At 39.4% G+C, this 24717-nt stretch overlaps 1 protein-coding gene across 4 annotated transcripts in view; it reads left to right on the top strand.

The window, feature by feature from the left end:
- Positions 1 to 3520: 3520 nt before the first annotated feature.
- rab11fip4b (RAB11 family interacting protein 4 (class II) b) overlaps positions 3521 to 24717 on the top strand; it is a 51940-nt gene continuing 30743 nt past the window's right edge. Inside the window, exons 1-3 of one of the 4 annotated variants that reach the window (XM_042392245.1) lie at positions 3521 to 3829; positions 7448 to 7535; positions 9607 to 9686. In XM_042392245.1, the coding sequence (XP_042248179.1) occupies positions 3677 to 3829; positions 7448 to 7535; positions 9607 to 9686 (321 nt within the window). In that variant the 5' untranslated portion in view covers positions 3521 to 3676. Of the gene's footprint in view, positions 3830 to 7447; positions 7536 to 9606; positions 9687 to 11175; positions 11402 to 24717 lie in introns of those variants that run through there. The other 3 variants (XM_042392241.1, XM_042392243.1, XM_042392247.1) reach the window with 3 other exon arrangements.

The following is a 24717-nucleotide window of genomic DNA, read 5'->3' as shown; positions in this document are numbered from 1 at the left end:
TAATCAGGTTTAATTAGACAAATATTTCATTTATATACATAGTTTGTCCTTGTTTAACCTTGACGATGGCCTAGTAGCCTGCAACCTGCTAACATTTTAGGCTACATAATATTTTTATGAATATAATTTCAAATATGAAACAACTGTTCTTCTTATAATCATTTCCTGTCCTGATCCACCCAATTATAATTATTGTTCTTGATGCGTTCCTGCTTTTCATAGCACCCTCAATCTAACTAATCTAGACTAGTGCAGGTGGCTGAGGTTAGCTAGTGTAGAAATGCAGGAAATGTGTTTTCTGAGGGAGGACCCCCAGAGCCCCCCCAAATTATGTATCTTTCAAAGTTTGCTCCCCCATTTTAATACATAACCAGGCGCCTCTGAATCTACTCATGAAAATATTCTCATGTATATATATATATATATATATATATATATATATCCCTGAGAGTGACTTTTCTTTTGAGAGTCTGCTTTTTATAGAGTTGCCACGGTGACTCACCATGACGCTGTTACCTGATATAATCCTAAAAATGTGGCGTGTCAACACAATATCTGCATGAAAGAGTTCATACTTAAGAAGAAAATTATTTTTACGAGAGACTTTTATCTTTTTCTTCTTAACATCTCTTAAAGTGTGTCATTCCCACCCAGTATACAAACAAATATGTAAAGGGAAGCAAACACTGGCATGCAGCTGTTATATTTTTGAGGAAGAAGTTGAGTCGCTACCTCTGAATCATTTTCTAACTAAAACCTAAAATTTCCCCATTTGAACCATGTGTGTGTTTGTGGGTTGGTGTCAGAGATGAGTTTCCCTCTGTTACGAAATAAAATAACAGTCTAAACACTGCCTCATCAATCTATAATAAACACGTTTCAAATGCAACTCTGGGATCCGTGCCATGAAATCACGACAACAATCGCACAGATATCAATCACTGCTTTTCAAATCAGGACAGGAAATCAGGGTTAAAACTCGAAAAACTACAATTGTTTATCTACAAAACAGAATAACATATCCTATTTTCAGCGGATATTACAAAAGAGGGAGAATTGTGTTTTTTTTTGCCAGCAGTCACACAACATCTCCTCATAAATCAATGGTTTTACATCTGGTCCTTGGTTTGTGCTCCGCCAGCTGATTAACAGTGTTTACTCTTCATCCTGGGAGGCTAGATGCATCCCTGATTAGATGCTGGGATGAAAGGATCTGAGTCACAAGGATCTAGATTGAAAAATAATGTTATTTATGCTCAGATAGCAAAAGTATACACAAAGAGGAGGAGGGACTTTAACCTTCAGCTCTGTAAAATGAATGCATGTGAAATGTTAACTGGTATTCACACATGAAAACCAGTCGCATGCAGCTGCTGTTTTACTTTCCTGACATCTCAACTTGATTCTCGGTTTGTTGACGTTTCAAATGTTGTGGTGCTGTCCGACAGTGACAGCAGAGGTGTGAAGATATTTTAAAGATAAAAGACGTTTTAATCAGTCTGGAACCCGTCACATGCCTCTAGAGTTCAACATCGGACAAACCGAACAGGCGGCAGTGAGTTCATGTAAGGACAAGGTTGACTTCCTCGTCTCCAACTAGAATCAGGTTTACTGCCAAGTAGGTTTGTAACAGCCAAAAAATATACCAAAATTAAGCAGTCCTAAATAATATATAAGAAAGAAAGAAAGAAATAATTTACAATACAAAAAAATATGTAAAATACATTCTAAGTGAGAAGAGCTGCTACAGGTTTAAATTCTGAATTGAAGAGTATGAGATGAGATGGGTGCTTGTCAACGGGGGTCTTGATGATGACGCATGCTGCAGACGGGAAGAGACTGTTTTTGTGGCGTGAGGTTTTAGTCTTGACAGACCGCAGCCTCTTGGCAGAGGAGAATGTTTGAAAAACTTTATGTCTAAGGTGGGAGGGGCAGCCATGATGTTTCCCGCTCGCCTCAGTGTCCTGGAGGGACAGCAGGTTGCAGCCAATCACCTTCTCAGCACAGCGGATGACACGCTGCAGTCTGCACTTGTCCTTGGCGGTTGCAGCAGTGTACCAGATGGTGATGGAGGAGGTGTAGAAGTGCACCATCAGTGACTCTGGCAGCTTGAACTTCAGCTGCCGCAGGAAGTACATCCTCCGCTGAGCTTTCTGGGTGAAGCTGCTGATGTTCTGCAATCTGAAACAGGGGTTCTTCATCAAGAGTTTTTATTGACACATCACTTTCTACAATCATGTAAATATGTTTATTTGTATATGATGGTAGCCATGTAAACAAGATAGTGTTGGTCCAATTCTTGACTTCTGTCTATCCTGAGTTCACTGAAGAAAGTTTTTGGAAACATTAGTTTTGGCTGCAATGCAGTGGTGGAAAGTACATTTATTCAAGTACTGTACTTGAGTACAATTTTGAGGTACTTGTACTTTACTTGAGTATTTCCATGTGATGCTACTTTCTACATTTCAGAGGGAAATATTGTACTTTCTACTCCACTACATTTATTTGACAGCTTTAGTTACTTTTCAGATGAAGATTTGACACAATGGATAATATAACAAGCTTTTAAAATACAACACATTGTTAAAGATGAAACCAGTGGTTTCCAACCTTTTTGGCTTTTGACGTCTTACAAAAAGCAGTGTGTAGTCGGGGTCACATTTCACATGTCTATGAGTTGTTAACAGCTCCACCAAATAGTGATTTTTTCCTCTAAACTTCTCACATGCTTTCATTTCAATAAATGTTCAAATGATCCAATATTTCAGCAAAAATCAAAGATTAGAGAAAAAGTCCAAAAACTGAAAACAGATTTGTGTATCAGAACTTTGTTTTTTCTTCTTTCCTCTCCCATTAATCATCTCACCACCCCTCAGATTTATCTGGTGACCCTTTGGAGGGGCCCGACCCCTAGGTTGGGAACCACTGGACTAAACTAGCTAACTGTATATAAAGTAGTGTAAACTAGCTCCACCTCCAGCAGCTACAACAGTAACATGCTGCTCTAACACTGATGCTTCACTATTAATAATCTAATGATGTCATATATAATAATATATCAGTCAGAGGGACCAAACCACTACTTTTACTGCAATACTTTAACTACATCAAGCGCATAATACTTATGTACTTTTACTGCAATACTTAAACTACATCAAGCTCATAATACTTATGTACTTTTACTGCAATACTTTAACTACATCAAGCTCATAATACTTATGTACTTTTACTGCAATACTTTAACTACATCAAGCTCATAATACTTATGTACTTTTACTGTGGTAGGATTTGCAGGCATTTTAATTGTAATGGAGTATTTTTACATTGCTGTATCAGTACTTTTACTTAAGTAAAATATCTGAATACTTCTTCCACTACTGCTATGAGGGCAATTAGCCATGATTGTGTCAGTTAACACTTCACTGTGAGCACAAACTGAGTGGGAGATGAAGGAAAAGTGAACTCCTGTGAAAGCACTACTTTTCCGCCCCTCGCTGTCGTGTTGGGATTTCTCCTCTGTCCATCAGCATCACTCCTCCTCCTCCTCCTCCTGTCGCGCGCAGCAGGAGCTGCATCCACGAGCTCTTGTGACGCACGCGCGTAAAGCCCGAGTGGTTTCCAAACAACATGTCGGGGTAAAAACATCCCGAAAGAAAATTAATAAAGCAATAAAGAGATGGACGAAGAGTCTCTGCCTGAGGCGGGAAATCTGCTGATATTTCTGAGGAAACTCAAAGAGGTGTTTGACGTGTGTGACGAGGACTCAGACGGTTTTATCCGCCCTGAACACTTGCTGCAGTTGGGTTCTCAGTTTGGACAAACAGAGCAGGTGAGAACATGTGTCCTGGACCTTTAAGTTGACTTAATTGTATGTTTTTTTCCTGCTAATATGCTTCGTCTATGTGAATAAAGTAGGCAACCGAACAACGCGCCCTCATTATTTTCTCAGGATTAGCCTAACAGGCTTCTGCATCTTGCCTAATGAAATATATAATTACGGCCTTTCTCGTTGCTATGAAGTTCCACTGTTATTTTTTGACACATGAGAGGCTAATTGGGTAGATCCCAGCTGGACCTGGGGTGCATACTGTTGCAATGGAAGTTCCTAATTAAAGTTTTCCAGACTGGAACCAAGCAGAATGAAATTTTTTGTCCCTTAGCAATGTGGAGACAGAGGGAATAGCTGCTGTACGACAGTCCAGCAAAACAGCCTGAAGCTCCTTTTCCTCTCTGACCTGAAAGCTGTGTGTCGAATGAGATAGTTAATTTCTACTGGAGCAGTGCATGAAAGTAACTTTAATGGTCACTGGGAACACTGTGTGGTTGATTAAAAGACACTTTAAGTAAATGAACCGACATAAACACCAGGGGAAAAAGATTTTTCAGTATTGAATAAATTGAGAAATTGGCCCAACAGAGGGCCAGTATCAAGCACAAGCCTACTATAAGGAGAATTAGACCGGAGGTGATAAATTTATTGCTGATATTAGCTTGTTGTAGCTATATTGCCAAAGAGTAACAAGAAATTGCAAAATATGTTTTTAAACTTTAAAATATTGCTATCAATATTGGCCTAAAAAAATCCAGTAGTGATTGAGCTATAAAGAAAATATCCAGCATTATGCATATGTGGTGTATTTAAGCCTAGACTGGTAACCTGTCCGAGGTCAGCGTACCATGCCAATAAGACAGCTCTAGCCTTCTGCAGATCTGAACAAGAGAAGAAACTTAGGAAATGGTGAGTGGATGGATGGACAGATATACGGGACAGATTCTGGTCTTTGTCAGTAACTGCTGCTGAGAGACTCTTTAGCAAGCTGCTGAAAATCAAGCAATCCAAATTACCATAGAGGCAAAACTGTGGGTGCATCGGGCCTTTAATATTTGGAACTAATTGAGTGTGAAGCTTAGAAATGCAGAGAACAGCTACAACCTGCATGTCATTATCGGGTTATGTAAGCTTAAAACCCCTTAAATTCACTTTAGTTTTTCGGATAAGCCTTGATTAAGATGCTCTTTCATTTTAGGATATATTCAAATCATAGTTCATTTAGAAAAAACATAATTTCAAAAAAAAACAAGAAGAAACTATGGCATCGAACTTCAAAGAGCTTAGTTTGAGTTAAATAATCAGTGTCAGCGGCTGCATTATAGATGTTTTTCACCAGCGCATGTGTCGCAGTGGACATCCCTCATGCCTCTGTGTCTCACTGCATGTCAAGCTAATTGAAGATTGTCGTTGATTGGCTCCCCAGTGTTGTGTTCCTCATCAGCAGGAACATTGTGGAGGCACTGATTAGCTCCAAGGGGACGCTTGTCACTGACCTGGGAGCTGGGTTCATACAATAGGATGACGTGTGTGTGTAATGTAAAACTCAAAGACCTGCATGTTGGTAGATGCTAGTACTGTATAGTATAATGCACAATTCCAGTTATATTCATTTTAATCTGTATTTAACATACTTGTGATGCACGTATAATACTGAGACTCTTGCATACAGAAAAACAAACACATACACTTTACATCTACTCTGTTGAGTTTGAGCTGGTGTTCCTTTAATAACTGATGTTCTGTGTTGAGCTGCTTCCTTGTTCCACCGCATGTGTTGACCTCTCGTGTCATTGTCCTATATGAGCAAATCCCACTTAGAGAGAAGCTGACCTACTATTGTGCACACTGGGTAGGTGACTCTCTCTCAGTTGTACAGTCACGTGCACATGTGCTCTCACTCACATTATCCTCTAGTTTCTCCCCTGCTCCCACATCTTTTTTTTACCCTTCGCTCTGACCTTAATAATCTGAGGATGAATCAGAAACAGCTACCTTGGCTGTCTTGAACAGGACCAGTCGACAGAATCTGAACAGATCTTCAATCTAAGTTGTCTTTAACACACTTTAAAATGCTTATACTGTGCTGTACAGTATTGACTTTGTGATCCAGTTTCCAGGGTGGTAACATAACATTTTCCTATTTCTCATGTAAACTCTTAACTCTATGGGGCACTTTGCTCTACCTCTCTAAGCAGAAGCATCAGAATCTGTGCTACGTTTTTTTTTTTAACCCGTTTCCGTTTCGGCCACAAACCTTTGCTAAAATTAGCATTGTTAAATTTGAAATGGCTGTGGGTAGCTTGCGAAGAGAATGATGCCTTATTCAGCTGCAGTGCAGAGCGCTCAAAGGAAGCAGCCCTCTTCACAGTGATGTTAATGTGGGAGGATCGTGAGTGAGAGTACACCTGCACTTGAGGTACTTTACAGCACATACGTGTGATAATGTAAATAAGGTTATTTTAGTAAATAATCCCACTCTGTTGGTTTGTAAGCAGGTCTAGATGTAGAATATATATCTAAAGATACCGGCCAAATGTTCATGTAAATTGTTATTTCTTATCATGGTTCTAAGAGAATATTTCCTTGTAATATTTGTGACCTCTTGAACTTTCATCTAGTGCCATTATTACAACAAAATTTCCACTCGTACTCAACAAAATATTGAAATGTAATTGGCACATTGCCTTTTACTGTGCACATTCACTCTCCCCAAAGGCTAATTCTTATCCGTTTTGGATATTTTTTGGATCTGTGCACCATCCTCAGGCCAAAATATCATCTTTGTACACTTGATATAACCCAATCTAATAGGCAGATTGCCATGAGTTGTCTGGGCTTGAACTCCCAGAGTGATAAATTGTGTTGATTTTAATGACTCCATGGCCTTTCCACCACTGTAAGAATACAAAAATCATATCATTACTGGTATGTTGTGGATTTTCAAACCAACACTTTAGCATTGTGCTCCCACGTACATTAATGTTAACATTACAGTGGACACCGGTTAGCCTATATTTTGTCTTGTTTACAATATGATAAAGGCAGTAATCTGTTGTCAGAGTTATAATAGATGCAGCGTGAAGAAATACAGTCAAACCACTGTTAAACTTCTGAAGGTATGAAAGCCTTGACATCACTTCACAAGAGCCTTGGTGTAATATTGAAAGTGAAGATGAGTAATATACTTATTCGATACCTCTCTGTCTGGGAAACTACGTGGTGCCAGAGCTGCACTGATACACAAACACGTGCACACGTGCAAATACATGTTGAAGAGGCTATTCAATGGTTTGACACCAGTAAGATACCAGAGTTTGTGCACTGATAACAGACACAGTTTGAGTTCTCATAGCAAGACAAGCACAGTGCCATTAAGTGCCATCATTGATGTTATTAATCACACTTGTGCTTTTCCTGCTATGAAATGTCAAAATGTATGTTAAAATAATCCAAATCTCCTAAATGCATGTATATAGCAGCTGTAACATAACCCCCCCTCCCCCCCCCTACCAACCCAACACAGAATATGTTTTTGTAATTTGACCGTGCAGTAACTTGTGAATTTGTCCTGTGTACTCTGAGAGATCTTCATGTTTTCTCTGTTCTTTCCCGCAGGTGAGGAAGTTGGCCAAATGTTTGGATCTCGACTCTCGTGGGAGGATTGACTTCAAAGACTTCTGCCGTGGTGTTCTCACCATGAAAGGTTAGAATGAGCATGAATATGGCACCTGATGGCATTCATTTTTTGTGTGTGTGTGTGTGTTTATTGATGCCTTTTCTGGTTGTGTGTGTTTGGTTTGTACATGCTATGTGTGCATATTTATTTAACATGTCACCATTACTAGCAGGTTATATCAGAAACTGATCAGCAGGGAGGAATCCAGCTGCAGTGTAGCAACTTAGCTTCGGGAATGATTTAGCATATACGCTTCTATTTAAGCTATTAACTCTAAGTGCTACAAGAAAGAGTTTTACCTTTGCTACACTAAGCAGAACATTTTCAGCACTGGCATCATTTTTTATTGTTGTATTAATACGTGCTTTTATCCAAAGTGGTTTACTGTGGAGTCACTTCTGCACGTTAATTGCTACACAGCCAAATTACTTATATGCCTACATGCATGCAGGGATGGTATGAAAATCAGCTTTTGTGAATAAAACACAACCAATGACAACAAATTGCACATCAAATTGAATTCATTGTCATTGTATTGTGGTTTTGTGGCTAAATACCACAAGGTGGTGAGAAAGCATCTAAATGGGTTGAACCAACCTTTAAATACGGTATCTGATAGCTGCCTGTTTGCATTTCTGGAGCACGCTAACTGAAGTTTATGTATATAGGTTAGTACTTTTTATGTTTTTAGCTACAACAATCAGATTACTGCAGCATAACTGTCACTGTAATATGATGAGTGCACACTGTATATTTTTTGTATGTGTGGCTGCAGTGAAGCCCTAAGGCTAGCATGCTTAACCACGTGGAATAAAGTAGTGTTTATGCCGACTCATCATATTTCCTGTGGCAGTCCTGTTCTCTTTGTATTCTGCCCAGACTGTGAGTCTCTGTAAAACCAGGTCAGCTTGCCCACTACAGTGGACCCAGGCCAACCAGAACACAGGAGGGGACTGAGCCTGTTATTAACCCTGAGTGGGACAAATCAGGTTTCTGGTTCTGCATTGTACAGTGACATGGACTTGACCTGGCAGTAATAAGATGCTTATTTAAAATTTTTTAGTGGCAGTTAATGATCTGTTTCTAAATATGTGGATGATGCAGCATGTGATTTCCATTCGCTTTGAAACTTATTGGAAGGTAAGCAAGAAATAAGTGGCAACATCATGTACACTGCAGCCAGAGTTATGGTTTTCAAGGCGGTTTGGACAGAAAAACTACTTTGACATCCAAATTACACAGGAGTAGCTGTGGATTTCGAGACGTTTTCAGTATGGTAAATGGACTGCAGTTATATAGCGCTTTTATCCAAAGTACTTTACAATGTGCCTCTCATGCATGTATTCAAAACACACACTCAGAGACCGATGGCAGCGAGTTACCATGCAAGTGTGCTGTTCACTGTCCTGCTCAAGGACACTTTGACATTTTTACTAGTAGCATTCATTTACAGTAATGTGTGGCATGTGTGCATATAACAGACCATAATACTTTTGAAACAGTCTAATAATATATGTGACAGTATATGACCAATCTTAACTGGTTATTGAATAAAAGTTGCATGCAAGCACTCACCAGGCACTTCAAAAACAGACAGAATATAAAATATGAGCATATTGTGGAACATTGGTTAGTGTTTACTGTAATAATTATCCTGTATTAGAATATTATGCAAATTATTATATCATAAGTGTAAGTATAATTTATGGAAAAACTTCTGCTCACCTGTAGCCAGTAAGTTTTTCTGAAGTCTCATCATGTCATCATGCATTAGGTTTTTACTGTTTTTTTTATTTTTATTTTGTCATTTAGGCGAAATTGAAGGTGAATTCAAATAATAAAATCCAGTTAAATAACCTAAAATGCATTCACATAATAAAAAATAACTTCATCATCACCATGAAAACAAGCATGCTAGTGTATTCCCCCTAACCAACACACAATCTACAAGTATTTACATTTTTATCTCCAATAGCAGCTGTGCTGTATGCTGCTTTTTTAGAGCACATGCAGTTGTTTCATCATGGATAGGAAACGATTTCTCTGCAGAACCTGAAACAGACAAAGATGAGTCATGCATGCTTTTTTTTCTCTGCAGGTTATGTAGGGATTCTTAAAAAGACAAGTGGAGCACAGTTTTTCTCAGGGCCATATGAGTCAGCAAAACGTTGCTCTCAGGTAAGTTTTTAATGTGCGTAGTGGGTGTGTGTGTGAGTGTCTGTCTGTGTGAGTGTGTGTGTGTGTGTGTGTGTGTGTGTGTGTATCCTTTATTAAGTGTCCCCAACTTTGCTGGCTCACTGATATGTATTGCTAACCATTTATTTTTCTCCACATGAGTCTTTGACGCTCACATTATCTCCCCCTTTTCCTAAATTACGATGATAATCTGGATTAATTGTACTTATCACTGCCAATGCTGGATCAATCTATATTCATATCAGCACTGCAGCACATGAGGTGAGTTCCAGATTAATTATGGGGTCCATCCAGTAACCACTGAACATACTTGGACGCCGACTTTTTCCAGATTCATTTTACAGTCCAGTTGTGCACACTGAGCAGTGGTAAAATAAATAAATAAATAACGGTTTGACATCAATCTAAAGTCCTACTGTACCAGAATTACAACTATATTTATTTTTTAGACATAAGTATGCTACACTTTTCAGTAAACAAAGTGGAAAATGTGCTATTTGTTAAATGTGGCACTCAATATAAGCTAGTTACATTGTCTTCAGACAGTTTTAATATTTTACAAAAATGTTACAGCCATATTTAGAGTCCTGACTTGTTAAACTACAAGACAGCAGCAAAAAATGCTGCAGTAAGGTGGCAGCTTGCACTAACATATACTGTCCACCTGGTGGCAGTGTTTATCTGCAGAAGTTCTCTCAGGCAGACACATGCAGCAACTTAGCAATGTCAACAAGGACAACATATTTCAAGACCACTAATGTTATCTGGAGACTTCTAGGATTAGGTACTTTAAACTGTTAGATTAGTGCTTCTAGATATATGATTTTGGCTTTGAATGCCTCCTGGTTAAATAAGAAAACAGCTCAACTTAAATGTTTTCCTAATTTTATTGTCTACTGTGAAACTTCAACAAGAGTTCAATCATTTTTTTAATGTTTATCTTTCAGTATTTTCAGATGGAAAGTTTTTCTTGATGTAATTTGTTCTTATTGACACACAGTATTGCCCAACATCTCCCGTTTGACGCAGTCTCCAACTGACGTCAAGGTACGCTGAGATAACTGGTTCATTACATCATAGTCTAAGGAGAGAGAGAGACACATGTGACACATATTTCATAAATTCCTGTAGTTATCTCTTGGGAAATTTGAAACTTTGTATAATACCACTCCCTCTAGCGTAACCTTGTCCTCTTGCATTAATAAGATGGGTACTTTGCATAGCAACAGAGTCAGAGAAATGGCAACTCAGCTTCATAGTTAGGGAATAATTGTTGCAGAGTATCCTGTGTAAGAGTTGGCATCAATATTTTTTGAGTCCTGAATGTTTAGAGGAATATAAGGGGTTTCTGTTTCATTTCTACCTTTGAAGTGTTGGTCTTTTAACTTGACAGGTAAAGGGAAGTCTTATCACTACCATTGGTACAGTATAACATTTCAGTGTACCAATGGAGAAGTGCTCTTGAAATATTCACACTGGGTGAAATGCAATACTAGTCCCTCCCTACTGCGCCTTTGATGGGCAACACGAAACACTTCTCTTTTTTGGAAATGCTGTCTCATTTGCACGCTTTCCTGTGAAACATGGCTTATGAATGATTTCCTGCTAGCAGTTACTCATCTTACATTCCTGAGAGAAGAGTTTGCCTTCATCTAACATTACTTTTGACTTTTATTATTTTCTCCACATAGTGAAAGGTAAGTGTGATTTGCAGTTGCAGGTATTGGTCAGTATGTGCTTGAAGTAAAATGCATTTTGTGTTTTGAACTTGAGATCGTCAAATCAACCAGTTGAATCATTGTGCAGGACAGAAATATGTATGCTGGTACAGTGAAGGGACAAAACTAAAAGCTGTTAAATAGATGTTTGTTCAAACAGGTTACAATCACACTGATGGTGGAAAGTAACTTGTAGTAACTGATGTGATGAAGATGACCAGGATGATGCTGTTGCTTGTGATTGTTCTAAAGGTAATGATGACTTACACTGAGCATCAAGTCGTTGTTTCAGGAGAAAAAACACTCGCCACTCGACACTTAACCTGGTTTCAGTGCTGTGATGGAAGCTCTGCTTACAGCTGTTGATATGAGTAGAACTTGCTCCATCTGTATACATAATTGATCTGTTAGGTGGTCTATAGAGGCTCATTTACACAGAGATGTGGTGAAAAGAGCAGTGATACAGCTATTGAAAGATTAAAAAATCTCTTCATGTTTCCATATTTTATTGAATGTTTCCCATGGGGGAAATAATCTAAATCTCTAAACTGCTGCACTGGAAAGCAGCCACTGCATTTGGACTTACTGGAAGTCGCAGCCATTCGATGTGTTTTGTTTTCCAGTACAGAAACAGATAGTATGATCTGCAGAGAGGTACATCTTCCTGTCGGAAGGAGTATTCCTTATGTAGTGGATAGAGATAACTTCTCATTGATAGCAACCACTTTATTAACATCTCCTCAGTCTACAGCGGGTCTCCTTATCTCATTTTCACTTTCTCTCTTTTGTTGGATGAAGATATGTTGCATATTTTACAAATTATGTTTATGATCCATAGAAGCCCAGTTATTCTTGGCCTCGGTGTCCAATTGTGGGAAAAGTGTTAAGTAGTAAAGTTCTGTTGCCATAGCAAGAGGAGGGAAGAATCCCAGAGCTCCCCAGGGTAGATCAGCAGAGGTATGTGTGCGTGTGTGTGTGTGTGTGTGTGTGTGTGTGTGTGTGTGTGTGTGTGTGTGTGTGTGTGTGTGTGTGTGAGAGAGAGAGAGAGGAAAGTGAGAGGGAGTGAAAGAAGAGAGGGAGGAAAAGTGAGAAGTGTCTCATTATTGCAGGGGGTGTCGTAGGAGAGGATTTATTAGCTTGCTAACTCCTGCTGCTTGGGTTCATACACTTGGACATGTACACACATACACACACACACACACACACACACACACACACACACACACACACTCACACACTCACACAAATATTGAGTAGCAGGGATAGACTCAGCATGGCCAAGGCAGGTGCTAAAATTAATTTTGGCATGTAGCAAAGGCAAATTAAACAGGTGCACCTGAGAGGATATGTGTGTGTGTGTGGGAATGTTTTGCTCAGCTACAAAGTAACAAAGAGAGAGAAAGCACATTTAACTCATTATTTAAAAAAACCTATTGATTAGTGCAGCTTTAAGTAGCTCAGCCTGTTTAATATCATGTTGTTACTCATAATGATCTGATCTGGAACTAAACGCTTGCCAGAAAGTTGTCACCATTAAAAAGGAATTACACACTTGATCATAGCGATAGTGCCAGTACTTAACCTGCTAATACTCATTTCTCTTCCATATTCAGGTCAATTAAACTTAATTAATTATGTTAGAAACAGTTAACAGGTAAACTCCCACAGAGAAAGAATCCTAGCATGAAATTGAAATGATATAAACAGCAACATTCAAGATTATACTAATCGCTTTCTAAAATGCTGATCGCAACAGCATGGTGCAACATTTTGGAAAATATATCTTTCCTATTTTTGTCTAATATCTCCTCACATTTACTGGGAGGTTAATTATAAGCCACACCAGTCCTCTTAACCGACAGGAAACCTCACAGAGCCTGACCCTGGAAATGTGTGGAAACTCTGTGGTGGCCCAGATTTGCTTCATCCACTGCAGAAAAATAATCAATAATTCACACCTCATTTGTCCTCGCGTGGAGAGATGTTAATTTTTTTTTTCTCCTCAGGGTTTCTAGCAGGTCAGAGGAATCATCTGAGCTCTCAACCTCTAATCTGCTTTCCTGTCAAAGCTTGTCTGTGTGTTTTCTTCATCTCCTGCTTGTTTCGTTTGATCTCTGTGCTCTCAGTCATCACACATCCTCCCTGGATTATCATCAGAGACTATTTTGTTTGTGTGTGTGTGTGTTACGGCTGCAGAATTGGAGGGTTTGCAGGTCAGACACAAGCACAAAAATTTGTTGACACTTCATCTTGTCACCTCGTTTCTATCTCTGTTCTATGCTCCCCTCTATTTTTAGCCCCCCATCCTCCGTTTGATACATGCTGTTGTTTTGAGCCTGTCTCCTGCTTTTATTTATTATCCATCACTCCCCAACTCTCTTCTGCGAACCCCTTTCTGTTTTGCCTTGACATTGTTCTCGTCTCATCTTCCTCTAGAATTCTCTTTCACTCGTTTCTTCGTTTCACTCGCCGCTATCCACTCATTTCCTCTCCCTCTCTCGCCCATGGCTCGTCTTCCTCTCCGTTCCTTTGATTTCTACCATCTCTTCCCACTTCCATCATCCCTTTTCTCCTCTCCTCCCTCCTTCCGCATTAGCACTTCAGATGAACAGCGAGGAGGAGATTGCTCTGCCAGTCTCTGCAGTCATTTCATGGTCTGATTAAACAACTGGGATGGGGGGGGAGTGAAGCAGTGAGGCGGGAATCGAGACAAACATCAGGAGAGAGTAATACAGGAGAAAGCTGAAACAAAGAAAAACAAAAAGAGTATTTAAAAAAAAAAGGAATCAGAATGAAACAGAGAGAGAGAGTGTAAAGGGGTTGTTTGCTGTTTACCATTGTTTGTGCAGGAGCACGATGCAAAAATTAGTGAGCCGAGCTGCATTGCAGACTGTGTAGCAGAACCAACCTCCCTCTCACTGTCTGCAGCATGAACACATCCCCACGATAGTTATCAACGGAGCTTCATCTGTGCTGCATGTTTGGTATTTGTTTGACTGTTTGTTTAGTCAGAGTTAGCAGAAGTTTATTTAAAGGTCAACATCAGTTTGTTTGCATCATGTTTCAGTTCATGCAGCGTGCATTGTTCTTTACAATCAGCAGTGCAATGATGCAAATGGCTCATGCTTCACTTCATACAGTTATTTGATGCAAGAATAATCTATCCCATAAAACACAATGAATAAAACCAACTGCATATCTTAGGACTGATGAACTGTATACAGGATCACTTCATGCAACATCAGACCAGTTTTCTACTTTAACCAAAAAAACAACAGTGATAGTCATTATTTCAAACACCTCTGTTTGTGTTTACTTGACAGGGACTTCCTGTGGCTGTGCAATTTATGACTGTTGTTTATCAGAAACAAAGGCGGATGTAGCACGATGGTGTTATAGCACCTCAGAACCTCCCAGGAAGGAGGTCATGCTTGGTGTTTGACAACAGAGATGGCTTTTTACATCTTGCTTGCTACCATCAGTCCACTTTGTTTTCTTTTAACCACGATCATTCCCCAACCTTAACCCTAATCAAACCTTAGTGGATGCAAAGCGGGAAACAGATGAACCATATTAGTAACTGTGGAGGACACTGACAATGTTGTCCTGGTGATACTTTATCATTGGGTTTGGAGGACTTTATATCAGTGGTAATATGTATTAGATAGATAAAAGGCATGTGGTTTGTATTTTGAAGGGTTTTCTAGCAGAAAGGGGGCAGATGTAGAACACCCTGGTGGGATTCAGTCTTCCTTCAGGCTGGGAAATCTTGGGCTTCTGGAGGACGTTGCTGCTCTGCTCATCTGCTGACCAGGAGAAGCAGCTCAAGATGGAAGCAGATGGATTGAAAATTACATCAGGGCTTATAAATCAACTTGTCTTACTGTGTATGCTACTGTTTCAAAGTTTTCCTACTAATACTATTCAGTAAATCAATGAAATGTTTGAGACTTTACTGGACCGAGAGTCCAGTTATGACAGATCTTTATTGCAGATAATAACGACAAAGACTGCCCATATCTTTTGTGGACGTTAACATGTTTGAGTTGTGCGTGTTTTGTGTATGTTTTATGTTTCTGACACACGTGTGGAGCAGCGTTCATGTGAGTGCCTTGCATCTGCGAATGCCTGCAGGCATGTGAGCCGTCGGACAATCCAAAACCAACACGGAAAAACTTTCTGACCACATTAAAAGCCTCTCAGTTGACTCATAACTCCGCTGACATCCATGGAAACCTTACGTGATGTGATGCCACATTGTGAACCATCTGGTGTGATGTGATGTGATGGCACTTTATAATAAGCTGTCTTTTAGATTTGCCATTTTTCTTGTGATCAGAGGATATTGTTGGCAGTGTGGGCCTTTTTTTATGCTTGCTAATGACCCAGACCTTTCTCAACTGCCATGGTTGAATTCATTTTGAAATTTAATTTAAGACAGCTGTCATCATCTGCCAGATAGAAGAATGGAGGGTAAAGTCAGCGTTACATCCTCTGTAGACTTTACTACATCTTAAATTACACTTCATTTGCAAAATGCGCAGTGTAATAGTCCAGCTTCCAAATATTTCTGGTGATTAAGAGAAAAGTGCCCACTTACAGAATCACAAATATGTGAGATTTGAAATGTTAAACATCATAGTGACCGAACAGAGTTTAATTTCCCATAATGTCATTAATTCCAGCTCTCACCTCCGAATAATATGATGGTTGCAACAAAACACGACCGTGTCAAAAGTAAATCTGTCATGAAATGTTTGCAACCCAGATAATGAAGTTTTTGTATGTTTCAGTTAGTTTAACCTTCAGCCAAACTTTGCAGTATTTTGGTGTCAAACTGTTCACATATTTGTGATTAATGTAGAAAATCATTATTTATTTGGATCATACAAACTTTAAAGGAACAGTATATTATGCAATTTGATTACAATATGTATTTTATGGTACCAGTGAGTTGCTGCACTGCACTTCCTTTACTGGTGACCGGACTGATTTCAACTTCACTTATCTGCTAGGAGGTTTTTTTCACATTTTCATTGTGACATGTACAGTAATATTATCCAGATGAAACTGGTTAGTATTTATCTGTAATATTATTCTGTGTGGGGACCCAGAACAGTATGGTATTTATAGCGTAGTGATACATAACATATCCCAAATATCTACTCATAGTAATCTGCATAGTGTTCATAATGCTGTATACTTTATTACAGTCATATTATTACTGTAGCATGTGGATGGTGTACTGTAGGAGGAGCAAGGCATGTGGATGAACTAGCTGTAGCACACATAGCCACAAGCAACAATCAATTGGTATTCATTGCATTTTGTTTGCTATATTGATAGAATATTGACTTTGAGCACTTCAAAAGGAGGTTATTGAAAGCGAGCGTGCATGTGAATACTAACTGTGTACGCTTGTCTGCCTCTGAGTGAGTGAGGAGAAAATGATGGAGTTATGGTGACAGCAGAAAGACAAAGAATGACACAGGGAGAAATTTAGCGAGAGAAAGACGAGGCCGTTAGAGGAGAGGAAATACAACCATGAAAAGAAAGAAAGAGAGATGGGATGTGGTTTGTCGAGTGTTGAGTGTGAATTGATGGATGGAAGGGAACGAGAGTTTGGAAAGAGATAAGAGCAGCAGATGGAATGCAGTCAGTCTGAAACGTGGAACAAAATGGGGGGGAAAAGAGAGAGAACAAAGAAAAGATAAGAGGTGGACAAAGAGAAAGAACAGAAGAACGACAGAGTCAGATAAACTAAACAGCACCTTTATCTAATTTATTAATGGATGAGCCATTTGGCCTGTGGTCGTGAGTGACAGAGCTCATTAGTACAGATGACACTCATGAAGTCTCACTTCCAAATCAGTCAACGACCTTTCTGTGTCCAGAAAAAGGAAAGGATGACATGGTCATCAAAACAAGCAACGATGATGAGGCGTCTGCACCGTGACTGCTGTACCGTCCTGAAAAAGTCTTGAATGCAGTCGAGTATTATATTTGAATTGTTTGTTTTATATTTACTTAAAAAGATTTAGTTTAAGTTGGCGTAAGTTTTATTTGTCACATACGCCTAATACAAGAAAATAGCAGGGAAACATTTCCTCACTGAGCAAAGTATACAACAAGAAAAAAAACAGATTATCTATCGATGTATAACTTATATTACCTATAAAAGAAGAATGTATAGAAAAACTGAAAGATGGAAATATAAACAACACAAAAAAATGAAGCAACACAAGTGAAAAAACATAAACTAAAAGATACAAAAAATCAGAAATAAAAGAACTATCGTGCAAACAATCAACAATCAGTTACTGAGGTTAGAAACCTGACATATATAGTTGTTGTTCGTCCCTGCAGTATTTTGCCATAAATGTTTTTTGGGTGATTCTACAACATTTTCACATTAATTTCATAAACTGGCTGTTATTACGTTCCACCTGATACTGAAACAGTGTGAAGTTTTAAATATTACTTTATGAAACAAGCAGACAGCCTGTTCGCTAAAGAACTGAAAACTCTTAGTGAGGCTTTCGCCGGAGTGATGATACAGTCCAGTTGTGGATTACTTAAATCTATCTGACGGAGATATAATCTGTGTTTCGCTACGCTGAATTGACTAGCAAAACAGATAATCCCTCTGCACTTTTAGGATTTGGAAAAACTTTAGAAAAAATGTTAATTATGATGCAGCTGTGTGGAAAATACAGGACGCTCAATTTTTCACCCATCGATTATAGTGCTGCACAAGTTTGGAAGATATCCTTGAGAAAATCAGCCAGTCAACCCGATATCGTGGAGTTGCAGAATCATTCTAACTCAGTTCAAGCAGAGAGCGATCAATGGATAGTATCAATAAGGAATGCAGCAGAGCATCCTGGTGAAAATGGGACAAGGGGGTATGTGTCTGCATCTGTTCAAGGACCAGATGCAGCTACATGCTGCACACTGCATCTGTTCAAGGATCACTGTTATGTTTCCTCCCTTTTCTATCCTCCTATTTCTTTGTGCGTCATGATGTCAGAGATTAAAAAAGGTAAAATGCCGGTAAGAAAATATTAACTGCAGAATTTGGCATTCACTGCTGTTACTATTGTCTCAGTTATACATCAAATTCTCACAGGACTGGAAATGCTTACACTGTAGGCTGACTGGAAAAGAAGGGGATTGTATTTTATTGATTTGGAAGAGCTAACACAATGCGGCCTCACAGTTTCTGGCATCAGTGTGTGTGGCTTAGTCAGTTAATTAAAGTTTTGAAAGACTCTCATATGCATACAAACACACACACACACACACACACACACACAGTCTGGAATAGAGACAAGGCCCAGCAGTCCCACCAATGATAGTCAAGGACACAGCCACCACCAAGCAGACATGATTATCCTGTTACTATCCGGCTATAAGGAAGGACTGCTAATGAACAGAAACATCACTCGTTCACCCCGAGACCCTCCCTCTCTCTCTCCTTCTCTGACTCTCTCCTGTACACACATGCACATACACAATTAGCTTTCTCCCATGATTTCACTGGCTAGAAAAGGCTATAAATATAACACATTATCACTCCCAACTTGTCACATGTAGAGGCTTGGTCACAGGGCCCCTTGGCATCACTTTTTAACACTCACGTTGTACCCCTTTAGAGTTTTATGGTGTGACAACACTGTGGTTAAGGTCTGCTTAGGTTTAGGGAAAGTTACTACCACCTTTTGCAATCTATCTGTCTAGCCATCCACAAATGCCACCTCCTCCTAATATGGATACTTGTCACCTTAAACATCATTGGTCTCACGGCATCAATTTCAGACATTGTGGGAGTTCCATAGAGGTCTATCGAACTACCCTACACGTTGAGAAATTAAGCTTAAGGGGTGTCCAGTGTGTTTAAAAAGTGACGCCAAGGGGTCCAGACCAAGCTTCAGTATGTGACGAGTTGAGGGTGAGAACGGAGGCTCTCACTCATTCCTCTTGTGCTGACCTATTCCCCAGTTTAATGTTTATGCATAGACAGTACATACTGTACATGTGCATTTACATATTCCTCATCAACCTTGTTTTTTTTTTGCATGAATACTCATATATTCTCATATATATATGGCTAACCACCCCATATTTTCTCATTCCCTCCCTTCACCCTCATCATCTCTGATAAGAGCAGAGCATCTGTAAACACCGAAAGTAATTTTCCCTCCATTTTCTGATAAATGATGCTTTTCACTGGCCTCAGCCAGTTCCACCATATTGATGATAGTGTGTGTGTCCAAATTCCACTAAAGGTGCTTAAAATCTTTTTATAGCAACATTCATAATGCTAATGTGAGAATATTACATTATGTTACATTTCGAGCTGGAGGCAGTGTTTTGAGATGAATTAGCATTTGGAAGAGAACTGCAATTGTTGTGATGAGGAAGGCTGGAGTCAGAGAGGAAGCTGAAAAAGGTGGTTTCACGGTGGTTTCATATCTCTGCCGTTACTCTTTAACCAGTTATTCTGGAAGTTTACATGACCTTATTGTGACTTTGAGCAGGCTTCGAGTGTCTCTTTCTCTCCCTGTGTGTGTGTATGAGTGTGTGTTTGTGTTGCCACAGGTCCAGACCGTCTGTTAGAGGACAGAGGTCACCTCCTGCCAGGAGCATCTGGGTGGATAGCATGAAGCACACATACAGACACACACTTGTAGGTCGAGTGTATACCTGCATACCTTCATTTATTTAGTCTGCTTGTATACAGGGAATATAGTGAATTCCGCATTGTAAATATAATGAAATATAACGTAAAAACTATAGATAGTAGAGATATTCAAAGTGAGTTTCACAGGCAGTCAGAGGACAATTCATTTTCACCTTTAACATGTCTTTTGAGGGCCATGCTCTTTGTGTTTTTAAGGCCATGCTCTTTGTGTTTTGCCCTTGACTTCTACAGGAAGTTTACATTTCTCTTTACTCTATTGTGTTTTACCAGATTGAGACAATGGAGTTCTCTCAAAAAAAAGTAGAGCGGAATTGTACTTTCTGTAATAAAGCTTACAGTAAAGTACCCTTTTTGTACCCCAGTCGTTTGTACCCTCAAAATTACTATTATGTATGCCAAGTGACCAAAATGCACCTTTTGATAAAACATTTTACATTAAGCAGCAGTGAGAATGTTGTTCTTATGATAGGGACAGTGTTGCACCGATTGTAAAGCCTTTTGAGGCAATTTGTGATTTTGGGATGTACAAATAAATTGACTTGACTTGCCTTGGTAGACCAACTAGAACAGCTTTGGGGCCCTGCTATGTATGTGCATTTGAAAGAGAGATGGAGAGTATACAGTATACTGTCCTCCCCGTCCATCTCAGTATGTGTGTGGGTGAGCTTGTAGCCCTTCTTTTTATGATGACAGCCCTCTCAACACTTTGCTTTGCCAACACTTTTAGCTGTTAATGTCCAAACAAACTCTCTTTCTGTCTGGGTGCTTCTTTCATCGTTCCACATGTCAACTCACACAGCTGATAAGTGTAATTTCTCCAGTGAAAGAAGACGGAAGAGTCACAGTACTTAGTAGAACACAGAAAAATGCTTGTGCATGCAAATGCACACAATGATGTGCACTGTTGCAGACCTAAACATAGATCTACAGGCACATTGGACATATTTCTTAATGCACATGTCTGTATAAAACACTAGCTCACATTCACACTGTGTGCCAATGCATATGCAGATTAATCCCATCGCCACAAGCACTCAAAACCACACACAAAGTTCCCACCATCAAAGCTGAAATGAGAGCTTATATGTAGCAAACTAAAGGCATGTATTAAGAAGCAATTCCACCACAAAATGACCCTTAATAACCCTCTCAGTCACAACAGTTTTGACCGTGTTATGTGCACAGACTGCTCTGTGCCGTTTGTCAAACAGAATCTAAACGATGCCTTAAATGAAAGTGTCAGATAGCTGAATCAGTGTGACCAACGGGATACGTTCTCATTTTGACAGGGTCATGGTGTCTGGCTTCGGTTTCCTGCAGTCTGTTTGTTTTTTAAACATTATTGGAATTTGTGTTTTAGTCATATTTCAAGCAACAATGTCAAACATTTGATGGTTTCTCAAATGTGACAATGTCCCGCCTTTCTTTATCTCACATTGTAGTTAACTCAATATCTTTGGGTTTTGGACTGTTGAAAGAAATTTGTAGATATCACTGTTGGCTCTGGAAACTTGCACTTTTCACTATTTTATTTTGTAATAGCCTCTTTTTACTATTTTGACCAAATGCATAATCAACAAAATGAATAAATAGAAAAATAATTGGCAGATTAATCACTATTGGAAACAATTGTTACTGTAAATATTATCTCTCCACGCCCCCAACTAATCCCTCAGTTACTGTGCAGGCACCCTGAATAGCTTAATGAAGCGACCCACCCGTGAACACGACCAACTGTGTTCGTTGGAGTGGACGACCAAGCTGCTGGTACAGCTACTGGAAATGTAAAAGTCTACAGTGGTGTCCAAGAACTTAGCCCCAGTGCCACCCGTGCGCCCTGAGTCTCATTAAATAAAATGGCTAACTTCCTACTTTCTGTCCTTCCCTCCCCCCTTCCCTCCCTCCCTCCTTTCATCTCTCTCCCCCTGTTATCTCCCCGGACCAGTGCTGGAGGTCTGGACTAAGCTCTGTTGTCTGTCTTTCTGTCTTGTTATCCATAATTAGTGTCCAGACCCTGTCCTCTTCTTCTCAAAGTGGATAAACTGAATTGCTTGCAACAGCACTGTTTCCCCGAGCTCGCTCTCTCTGCCGCCAAATCTGAGTCAGTGTTTCTTACGCTGCTCAAGGCCGGTGTGTAAAACCACTGCACCGCTCTTCACTAAACCCATCTCATCCCTCTTTCTATTTATTTTACTTTCTCCCTTTTTTTTTTTTTTTTACTCTGCAGCTCATTTTTTATTTGGGCCTTGCCTCATTTTATCATTGATTTTCTGCACCAGCTCTTCGGATCCCCTCATTCTCTCTCTCTGTTTGCAGTTTTTTTGTTTCTTCGGTCACCATTTCTACCTTGTTTTTCTCCCTTGCAATCAGTCCACTCATCCTTTATTTTTCTCCAGCATTACTTTCTTTTTCTTCCCCTCGTCTCTCTCTGTCTCTCTCTCTCTTTCTTCCTCTCTTTCTCCCTCATTCTCTTTCTGTTTGTTTAATTAGGTCGCTGATTGTGTCGACTGAATAGAAACGCTGTCACAGGAGCTCAGTTCTGGATCACTGCTCCCTCCTTTTCTCTCTCTCTCTCTCTCTCCCCCCCTCTCTCTCTCTCTCTCTTTCATACAAACACAGATACTCACATACACACATATAGTCAGAGTTATGGCAACGTATCACACTTGGGGGTTGTTTCATCAAACCCAGTGGAAATTACAATACGGGGGCCACAACAATATGAGTCACAGCATTGTTTTAAATGTAACATGTTCCCTGTTTCTAAACATGGAATATTGACTGAAGAAGATAAGATAAAAGACCAGATAAAACTTCAATGGCTACAGCTGTGAAGATGGCAGCAATAGAGAAAGCTTGTGATAAACAGAGTCTGTAGGAAGGCGTGTTGCCTCAACCCCACAGGTAGCTATAAAGGAAGTTCATGCTTGCTCAAACTGTTTCAACAGGTGTTTTAGCAATGTAGTGTCCTAACGAGGTGACACACAGATGCATTTAACGAGAAGTGTGTGACAGAATGTTTGAGGATTTCTCTTTGTGTGAGTGGAATAATACTGCAGTGGTTTAAGCTAATGTAACACTTGCATTATCACATTTTTAGCAGGGCACCTATGGATTACAAAAAATATCCCAATGTTCTGAGTTTCAGATGAATAAACTATGTATTGGTTGCAGTTGTGCACATTATATAGATATTTTGTTTGGTTTGTACAGTGCAAACTAATCTTACAGTGCATTGTGTCATTTGTGGCAAGTTACTTTACAGAAGCAGCTCTACAGCGGCTAACCACAAAGATGTGGAAGTGTTCGCTGTCTTCATGTGAGCCATCGATATAAGTTCACTTACTTAAGAATGCGTCTGTTTAGAGTAGAAGATTAAAATGTTTGTGAGCAGTTTGTGCCTCGCCCATTGCGTGTGGGTGTTTGTATATCTCTTTGCAATGTGCATTTATATTCCATGACCTTGGTTCATAACACCTTTCATGGTTCAGTGTTTTTTCCCTCCTCTATGTCAGGCTAATTAGCATCCATTGTCTGGTTGCACTGTTTCAGCTCAGCTCACACCAAGTGTGCTTCTACTCACTGTAACCTTTTAATAGAGAAAGTGAAAGCCTCCATTAAAGCCTGAACATCCTGCTGAAGCTTCTCTTCTTCAGCACTGAGCTGCAGTCTGGACAAACTTTGGCAAACTGACGATTGTTAGGACTCACAGACAACATATCATTATTTGTTGATGACTCATTTGAAGAAAGGGTGGCATCTTTACTTGGTAATATTTCAGACAGAATGGTGTCGGGCCTTATTAACCTCATCTACATCTTTTTATCTTTAAGTATTTGCTTTTGTCCTTCCTCAGACTTTTCGTTGTTTCTCCCATTTCTCTCTCTCTCTCTCTGTCTCCTCTCTTCTTATCTCAGCTGTTAATCAGACCTGTCTTTATCTTCCTCTTCCTCATTTCCTCATTGATCCCACTGTCACTTGCTGCCCCAGTGGTCTGATAGTGATTTGATAGATGGGTGGTCAGGTTGTGTATTGATCATCAGGCTTTGATCTGTTGTCAGTCAGCTTTTTGCCACAGCTGCTCAGCACGCTGACAGAGAGGAGTCTGTACGTTGCTTCTCTGTCTCATTTCACCGAGGATCACATTTCCACTATTCTAGGACAGAGAAGTTATGCACACATGACGTGACAATAAGAATAGTTTTTAAAAGGGATAATACCTACCTGCAAAAGTTTAACACTGATCTTATTGTGTCTTGTCTTACCAGCCATTTGTCAGGAATGAAATAGGCCTAAATGGACAAAACTATAATTGTGAATAGCTCATAACCTGTGTCAGTATCTATAACTTCATAACAGTTTAAAATAACACGAAACATTATTATGACATGTAGCCAATGCTCTTATCTTCAAGCACTGTATCAGTTACCCAACAGTTGGTATAAACCTGAATTTATAAGTAAAGAAAAGCAACTATGCAGGTGTTTGAGGATTGCTGTTGTAGTTTATTAACCTGCAATGATTAGTTGATAGATAGAATCAAATATTTTGATAATCAAATAATTGTTTTAGTAATTTATTAAGATGAAAA

This window comes from Thunnus maccoyii, chromosome 2 (genome assembly GCF_910596095.1).
Source record: "Thunnus maccoyii chromosome 2, fThuMac1.1, whole genome shotgun sequence".
Lineage (NCBI taxonomy): Eukaryota > Metazoa > Chordata > Actinopteri > Scombriformes > Scombridae > Thunnus > Thunnus maccoyii.
This window is presented reverse-complemented; position numbering and strand designations above follow the sequence as displayed.